Below are 9,465 nucleotides of genomic sequence, written 5' to 3'. Positions count from 1 at the left end.
AGGATCTGGTCACCATAAATGTTCATCATATGGAAATCATATGCTCACCTCATGTTGTTTTAATTGAGGAATTAATAGCTTTTGGGTATATTTGGCCATTCTCATTTTGTTTAAAATTTGAATGTTTTATGTCTATTAATAAATTAATAAATAATTGAATTATTTTTCTTTTCTGCACAATTATAGTTAAATGTTTAAAAGTATAGTTCACCCAGAAATTTAAATATACGCACCCTCAAGTGCTGCCAAACCCTTCTTTTTTCTGCTGAGCACAAAGTTATTTTAAAGAATGTAGCCACTGACTTTCATAGTATTTGTTAATCATACCATGGAAGTCAGTGTTTACCAGTTTCCAACATTGAATTTTTGTATTCAACAGAAAAAAGAAACAAGTTTGTCACAAGTGAAGTGTGAGTAAATGAAGATAGAATTTTCAGTTTTTCTTATAAGACAACTATCATTTTAAGGAATGACAGTAGTAATTCTAGAGGTAGCTGTTCAGAATTAAACACCCAATATGATAATTATAGTGTTTGTATGCACAAAATATTTAATGATATAAAAGACATAAAACTAGATAATTTAAAAAAATTGTCTAGGCCTAGAGCCATAAGTTGTGCATGTAGAGTTTCCTTTTAATTGTCCTCTGCTAACCTTGTCTAACAGGAACTTCAAATTTATTTGCTGATGGCAGCAATGCTTTTCAAAAAACACAGAAACAATGTTATTTATGAGCAATATCACACCAGTAGCAGTGCCATGTGGCTGTATATCCGCACTTTTGGGAAGTGTGCATTGGCGTGCAACTGCATTCTCACCTAAAAAAAGCCTCAAACGTACATTGTTGTCCAACAGCAGCAATGTTTGTCAAAATGCAGTGAGTTTATTAATCTGCTGTCACTCTATTTGGGCGGAGTAATACAGAAGGGTGAGGAGCAGGGGTGTAGTGCAAAATGCTGGGGCCCCTCTGCACGGATTATTGACGGGGGGCCCCCGGTTGTGAAGGTCACGGAAATCACGCTCAGTGGAGGGGGGGTTGTAAGAGTTCTGAACTGCTATCAGCCAATCAGATTCGAGAACCAGACAGAACTGTTGTATAAAATAAATATATAGTAGTCAACATTTGAAGCGCATCAATACCTTTCATAACTTTAACTTTTTTGATCCACTTCGAATATTGACTACTATACAATATATATGTATTGGTGCCATGTTGGACAAAGACAATGCATGTCATATTTCAAGTCATTTTAATGGACAAGTGGTGGCCTAGTTACAGCCATTTTTACATATTTCATGTTAAAGTGACCTGAATCTGAATTGGATGTCTGCATTTTGTTGATCATTGCTATGATATAAGATACTTCTCAATTTAGCTTTCAATAAGCATATTAAGAGTTATGTGTGACTTTTTAATTGCTATAGCACCACTAAAAGGCAATCAGAGTGAGCCTTGGTGATGCTGATGACGACTTACATTTGGTCTACTTTTGATACACAATAGTGACCTTCAAATGACCTAACAATGACAATCATTCGTATTTCTAATCCATTCATTCTCCAAACAGATTATTCTCTGTATGCTTGTAAGATGTTAATAATATACATGTTAAATCATTTTTACATCTAAACATTAACAAAGTAAAATGCTGATTTTCCAACCTGGTGGCATCACTCTGTCATTGTAGGTGGGAGCGTATGGACTTATTGACCACATCAGGCAACACATACAACCAGCAAACATGGCTGCCAGAAAAATGTATAATGCTGCATAGAAGAGAAGAATAAGGCCTGAAAAAAAGAAACAAAAAAATATTTTGTGTTAGAATAACTGATTCGCACAACAAGGGATTAATAAAATATAAAGTTGAATGTACATAATACCAAATTCTCAAAACTCATTTTCCCATATACATGTAAGCAGCTTTTAAATAATAGTAAAGCTTTGCATTTGTTATTAATAATTCTTCATTAAGGAAGTGCTCAAACTAATTCAATGAAACTAAGGTCAATGAAACCTACAAAATAAAAAATTATAATAATTTCCAAAAGGAGCTTTCATAGTGATGCAATAGACAGTTTCTAATGTAAATAACTAATATAAAAATAACAAATTTAGTATTTTAAAATAACAAAAAACCTTCTATGGAAATAGAAAGATTACAATAAACCATCAATACCAATAAAGAACTTTTTCTTCTTTGTTTTGTAAGAGTGTAGTATATGAGTCCTGACGGACCTTTAATTTTCAATTAGCAGCCCATTAACCGCTGACCGAATGGGACATGTCATCAAACCCAGCAGCTTTTGCTGTGCAGACAATTTCCAAGCAACTAGCTGCAGCCCGCCTTGTGTCCCCCAGCCACAAAGGCCTTTCTGTTTGAGCCTGGTGAAAATTCTCCCAGCTGTCCTTTCACTCAGGAACACAGAGAACCTCCGGTTGCCATCACAGTGACGGTTTTTCGAAGCCATAGAGAGCCACGGCCAGCTCCAAGGAGCCCAATCACCCCATTCTGGCATTGTGAGGCCTCAGCACTCTCCTTTCATGGGACACGCATCACAGCGCTCCACTAGCCCCTCCTTTACTCTACAGAAGACTGTGGCTGTTTATTTAATCCACCTCAAGCACATTCCCTATCATATCATGCCCATGTAAAGCACTGCATCTACACTCAATTTGAGGGCACTAGCGCAATGAAATTTCCCTTCACCGTCCCAGGACGCTTTCATTTTACTGTTTAGAGTGCTCGTCCCAATGGGATTAGCTGCGTTGCTTAGCAACGGGACATTTAGCAGCAGCGATTGGCTGCTCTGTCATCATCCCTCTGCTCCAGGAAATGCTCGCTGCCAAAAAAGTTCTGATGTTAAGTTGCACTGTAGATCTGAGAGCGTGTTGGAGGGGATCTGAAGGTCAAGGGGGCTTTGGGAAAGAGGGAGAGGAAAGCACGGTAGGGGTAAATGGAATGTGATCCCGGGCCAGCAGAGGGACTGTGACATTCGCTCTCCCACTGAGGACCATTCCCCAGGCAGTCTGTTTTTGTCAAGATGTCTCTAAGCTATCTGTGCACCTATGTAAACACTACGCTTGGACACACACACACACACACATGCGCGCTCGGTGACAGCATGTACGCTTTGTCTGAGCGAGCAGAAGCACAGTTCGTCCCCTCTCATTCCCACTAAAAATGGAACATAATGAGCAAAAACAATAAGCAATGGTCTCACTTGCCTTTGCTTCGATGGCGAGACTGAACTAATCGCTAATTAAAGACTTGGTTTACAGTCCAACAACAATTTGGACGCACTCTCTCAACCACAGACAAATGCCCTTTGTTGTGTAATTTCAGAAGTAATTTTGTCAAGTTACTCACTCCAGCTCTTCCCCGAGCGGCCCATGAACTCTTTAGTCTCTGCGTTCCACAGGTACGTCTTTAGGTCGTCTATTTTCTCATGCAGCGTCCTCTTGGGCTTTGGCTTGGGCTTCCATTTCTCAAAGTTAAGGTCGTCCTGCTCCAGAGGCTGATGTTCTACCAGTCCTTCCTGTTCCACTTCCATGGCCTCGGCGAGTTCGTGTTTATGAAGTGATCCTGCGCGCTAAACACAACACAATATGATCCACAATAGTGTTAGTAATTGTAAAAAAGGCCCATGCGACGAGCACGTAAGACTCACTTTATGGTAGATCTAGTGTCGGAGGCTCTTTAAAAAGGTCAGGAGACATGCGACTGTCTTCAAAACAGTGAAAAGCAAATGTAGGGTCACGTCGAGTGTGAATGAAAGAAGTTTCACAATCCCATTGATCTGTGAGAGCCAGAAGAGGACCCACACACTCGCTGACCCATGTTGGGAGATCTAACCTCTCACAGCTGCACAAGATCTGCAGGGTCACTCTTCAGCCAGATGTTACTCGTTCTCAATTCAAGACATACTTTTAAAAACTGTAAAACTGCTCACATGAGCTTCAGTCTGTTAATGCATTTGGTATCATTGATAACCAATAAAATAACATTTCGAAATTCATGTTGACCTCTATATGGGTTTTATGGAAACTTTTTAAAAGTTGTAAATGGGTTGCGACCAAACATTAAAACACAATTTTTCTCCAAAAACTGAAAACTTGGTTGGTCTAAATTGGGTTATATAATTTTTAATAGTTTGTTCAGGTGAAAACAGCTACTTCAGGGAAGGAAATTCAATCTTTTAAACACAATGGATTCACAAATATGACCATCTTTTACACTGTCAATTAAACAATTGGAAACATTAACACTTTTTCAGTTAAACTCCTAGACGTATTTGACCAAAATGCAATGAAAACTGATGTTGTGAACAGTTATTTACAGTTAAAATCTAGTTTTTCAATCTGAATATATTTTGAAATTGTAATGTCATTTATTCCTGTGATTCAGTGCCAGTTTTTCTGGATCATTACCTCCATACTGTCACATGATCTTTCAGAAATCATTCTTAAATGCTGATTTGGTGCTTAAAAATGTATTATCACTATCAGTGCTGAAAACAGTTGTGCTGCTTTTGGAAATTTTGATATTAGCATTTTAAAAGTATCACTGAGTTTGTAATTAGATATTCATGACGTTCAGAGGGATTTATTTGATTTCATGAAGGAATCCTGAAAAATAAATAAAACGGTAGTTTCCACAAAAAGTAGGCAGTTTATAATAGGAGACGTAATTAATGATTGTGCACCAAATTTATCTGATCATACAGAGTATGAATGTAAGGGTCACTGAAGACTGATGCTGAAAATCTAGTCTAGGAACACATTATATTTTAAATATTCCCATTGCAAACATGTTTTTTATGTTTGCAAATTTTAAATTGAAATAATATTTCACAATTTAATCGTTTTCCCATTGTATTTATGATTAGTAAGTAGGCCCAAATGCAAAGTACCAAATCTAAAAGTTTTCAAAACTTTGCCTTGCACTGTAAACTATACAGAGCGCTAAAATTCAACATTTAATCGTCATTACAATGCTCTCATCAAAAGTAACCACGCGTTTGTGCTCTGGTACATTATGGTCATGGTCACTTGCCAGTTTTGAAACTTTGTCCTCCAGGAGCAGGTCCTCTGCCCCTCCCGCGGTAGAGTCGCGCTCCATGATCTCTCGCTGAAGAATAAAGGTACTTGTTAAGCCAATCACATATACGAGCGGTCCGACGAATTTACTGCGAGATTTCAGTCCACGGATAAAGTCTGCAGCAGTCCAGGAGAGTCAACACTTTGTGAAATAATCGTTCAGACTTTTTCTAAAAAATAAAAAAATCACAAAACAATATTTCGATGTCTTCTGTCAAGAAAAATGATGTAAAAATCAAAATGTCAATGCTCAAATTTCCCCCCAAAATAATGTCTTGATGGTTGCGCCTTCGGGTTCACTTCACGCTGGATTTATCAACGTTAATTCTGGTCAGGAATGGTTGGTGAATTTCATTGAATTTTCCCCCTCACAGCGGATGTCGGGTGCGGAGGAGCTTCTCGCTAGGAGTCGAGCATCATAGTGAATGAAGTTGAGCTGAAGAGGGAAAATGGGGGTGGGATACAAAGTGGAGTTTTTTTGGCAGCAGCTTCCTTTGGTGTTGTGAGGAATTCAGTACACGCACACCGCATAGTCTCATTGTCTGCAGAAACAAGCTCTATGCAAAGACCCACAGCTTTATAAGTTTTACTTCTGATCTGCATTTGCTGTTGTCAATCACCAAGTAGCTACTGCATCAGCAACCATATAAGAACTGTATGGTTCTTAGCAGCCACGCTGGACTAAACAATCCCATTGACTCGCTGAGTGGATAAACTGGAGATCATTCGCGCGCATTACATAATATTTATATTGAATGCAAACATCAATATATCACAGCATATTTGTGGAATTGGGGCCAGTTTGGCCTGTGCTGAAGAAGCGTAATAACTTGAGAAAGTTGTCATCAAGCGCAATATTTGTACACAGATCACGTTGTGCCCCGTGAACCCGCTGATTTTTTTAAACCTGAAAAGAACTCGCGTCATGGAAAATTCGGTCTTGTCTGGTTCTTTCTGCTTTCTTTGGTGGAGAGCAGGTCATTCAAAGAAAGACCATCAAGTACTGAAACGAGCAAATGCAATCATTTATTTTGTAACAAAAACTAGACTGGAGAAAGATCAGTACATTTTAATGTCGCGTTTTATTTTCCTTCATTCTGTAGCCTACACAGTATGATTGTGTAACGATCGAAGCATCCATTTACTTCCAATCCATTAGTTACATTTTCTCAACTATCTCACTGGATAGAAAAAAAAACTGACGCTTTGACTATTAAATAAAAAATACAGCACAAATTGTAAAATTGTGCAATGTTATTGCACTATAAAATAACTGATCAAAAGTAGTTTATAATTCTATTTAATAATTTATTACAGTGATTTTAAAGATGAATTTTCAACTTCATTACTCCAGTCTTCAGTCACATGATGTTTTAGAAAACACTCAAATGTTAATTATTATTGTTATTATTAATAATATTAATATTAGGCTATAATTATTAATTGTAATAGTAATTAAAGAAATAATGACTGGAGTAATCATTTCATTTTGAACTACATACAATAAAAAGCATAAAAAATTAATCAATATTTAACAATTTAACATTTTTTACATTTTAATAAATTCTGCCAACATTTGTATGTAAACGAACAGAACTTTTTTGTTATTTTCTTCCAGTCACAGCATTTTACCAGTTGATGGCGCAATTTCGTTTGATATTGTTTCAGGATCTGGATCTTTCATTATTATCAGAATTGTTAAGACTGCTAGCAACTAGTATACAAATACACAGTATTATATATATTCTGTGGGATTCATTAAATCTAATTATAATATAACTTATAAAAATAGGCTACGTTAAACAACTAATACATTTTCTACAGCATTTTCTGTGTAAGCCATATACTATAATTATCTAGAGATTTCCAAAGCTGGGCAGCAACTGCATAAAAGTGTCTTTTTACAGTTTCAGCAGGGTTTTTTTCCCCATTTGGTTTCATCAATCATCTGTCATCTTTCTGAATCAAACTGTGTGTCTCGGATATGCCAGGTAAACATCAAATGCATTATAAATATATAGGCCTGCTTAAGTTGGTTAAAGATATTTATCGGCCCTTTTTTAGTTTATAAATATAGCCTACCTTTAACGGTAAAACTACAGCCTAAGTTTCATTTATACTGCAACAAATATAGGTACACTGATAGTTTACTACACATTTTTGTATTTTGTTATTTGACATTTATGGGCCAAGCAAAAACAGTATGACAGTACAGTAGACTGAAATTAATTTTTAGTTTTAAAAAGTACACTTACAGCAAAGTTTAACAAGTTTATTGTAACTAAGTGAAATAAAACATACAAAAATATATTTGCAGTGACACATTGTAACACAAAACAGTTTGTTGTTATTGTTTTCAGAGGCAGTATTAAGGATACTTTTTTTTTCAAATACACAATAGTATTTAGTAATTTGTATTTAATAGGGTTTATGAAAATGGCTTAATATTTTGTATCAAAATACTTTAGTGTCTTGAATTGTTGTAGTTTCAAAATACTGCAAAATACTTTGCAAGAAGTCTACAGTACATGATATCTTTAAAATGAAGCCTCTGATTGGTGCTTTTTCATTATTGCCTAAGCTTGAGATCAGAACAGAAAACTGATTTTTTTTTTTTTTTTTTTTTTTGAGAAGGTGGTCAATAATTTGGATAGATGGAAATTATGCAGTCAAGTCAACAACTATTAAAAATAGCTACTGAGCAATGCTAAGACCAGAAATAGATAATGGCTATAGTGTACAATTTAGCATCTTTGCAAGAAATTAGATGAAATATTTGGATGATGGAAATTTTACTGGGCACGCAATGTGTGGAAACATAATCAATAGTGTTCTGACACATTATGTGCATTAAATGATTTAAACCATATCATCTTCAAGACTGGACTTTCTGTTTGAAATGTGTGCTAAATTTATTTTATACTCAAAGAGAAACACAAGTTACCTTTGAGTTACAAGTTCAACTCACTACATTAGACCACAGCTTCCCCTATAGGTAAACGAAGTGGCAGAGAAATTTATTGTCATCAAACATTGTTTATTTTACTACGTCAGTAATGGTAAAGGGATTTGATCCAATAGGCCTCTTAATGGAAGGTTTGCAAAGAAATGTCATGCTCCATTTTAAAAGTATTTTGTAGAATTTTTTAAAATATAAAAATACACGATTTTATTTTGATACATTTGTAACTGCTTTTGTAGTTTATTTTGATACACTCAAAATGTATGTATTGAGTATTTTGTTTTAAAATACATTTCAATGTATCTGCCCATCTCTGAATGTTTTAATAAATAGCATTCACAAAGAAACGACCAAGAGCCTAGTTTATAGTCGTTCAGGCTTAGATTTTGAAGCGTTCTAATGAGGGAAATCATGGCTCTTCTTGGAAACAAGAAATTACAAACAACCTTTAAGAAATAAACAGCAATTTATGCCTCATATGATTCACTAGAACATTCAAGGCGAGAGACAGAGATTTGAGGGATTCCAGCTAAAGCGTCATAAAGAAAAAAACTCAGAATCTTTTTGAGTTAATTTGTCTTTCTAGGTATGTACACTTAGAAGAAAATAAAAATAAATATCGTAAATTAATGTAATGTGATGCAACGATTTACATTTTTCCGATTGGCTACTTCTGCCTGTTGACTGTATATCTAGTGAGAGGGAGGGGCTTGCTGCTCAAACAATACACAGACCCTGACGTAAAGCAGCAGCAGCTCCGTGTTTCATGTGTTTTTATTAACATTATTATTGTCCCTCATCAGGTATGAAATGTTGAAATCGGTATCAAAATGTGTTGAATATTTAATTAATCTGTCATCTATTAAATTAACTTGATAGTGTATATAAATATATATAAGAGTTTGTATTAATTGTATATGTGTCATACGCTCTGCACTGTCATTCCAACAGCAACAGTGATGATTGGAAAAGGGAATTTTGTTACAAAAGTAATTTTAAAGTCACAAAGGGCTATTATTTTTCATTGTTGGATATTATATATATAAATAAACAGAAATATATGTGTAGGTCGGTTATATGGCTTGTGTGTGTTATAGGACAATTAAATTGTGAATAGTTTTTTTTGATGAAGAATCATATAATGACTTTATAGTAATTTGTAACAGTAATGTGCAGGAAATATGTATGTGAATATTTTGAGACATATAAATATCTGTGAAGATGTTTACATATGTTGTTCTACAGTGTTGTGAAAGTAAACTGTTAAGTGCATTCATTTAAAAAAACAATATACAGGCTCTGACGTGAAGCAGCAGCAGCAGCTCCGTGTTTCCTGTATTTTTATCATTTTATATTATTTGTATTATTTTATAGTATTTATTTTCTATAATTTGTGTTTATA

At 35.3% G+C, this 9,465-nt stretch overlaps 1 protein-coding gene and 1 long non-coding RNA gene across 3 annotated transcripts in view; one reads left to right on the top strand and one right to left on the bottom strand.

Moving 5' to 3' along the window:
- atp1b4 (ATPase Na+/K+ transporting family member beta 4) overlaps positions 1 to 5,524 on the bottom strand; it is a 12,797-nt gene extending 7,273 nt beyond the window's left edge. The window contains exons 1-3 of one of the 2 annotated variants that reach the window (XM_087281789.1): positions 3,673 to 5,524; positions 3,372 to 3,594; positions 1,663 to 1,791 (exon numbers count right to left, since the gene is read on the bottom strand). In XM_087281789.1, coding sequence (XP_087137915.1) covers positions 1,663 to 1,791; positions 3,372 to 3,555 — 313 coding nt within the window. In that variant the 5' untranslated portion in view covers positions 3,556 to 3,594; positions 3,673 to 5,524. The remainder of the gene's footprint in view (positions 1 to 1,662; positions 1,792 to 3,371; positions 3,595 to 3,672) is intronic. The other variant, XM_087281788.1, reaches the window with a different exon arrangement.
- A 3,251-nt stretch (positions 5,525 to 8,775) lies between these two features.
- The window catches only part of LOC147840846 (uncharacterized), a 69,084-nt gene continuing 68,394 nt past the window's right edge, over positions 8,776 to 9,465 (top strand). The window contains exon 1 of the long non-coding RNA XR_015507696.1: positions 8,776 to 9,423. This is a non-coding gene — a long non-coding RNA (uncharacterized LOC147840846). The remainder of the gene's footprint in view (positions 9,424 to 9,465) is intronic.

Source organism: Danio rerio, chromosome 14 (genome assembly GCF_052040795.2).
Source record: "Danio rerio strain M-AB ecotype USA chromosome 14, GRCz13ab, whole genome shotgun sequence".
Taxonomy (NCBI): domain Eukaryota; kingdom Metazoa; phylum Chordata; class Actinopteri; order Cypriniformes; family Danionidae; genus Danio; species Danio rerio.
Note: the sequence above shows the minus strand (reverse complement) of the source record. Positions and strands in the feature narration are given on the sequence as shown.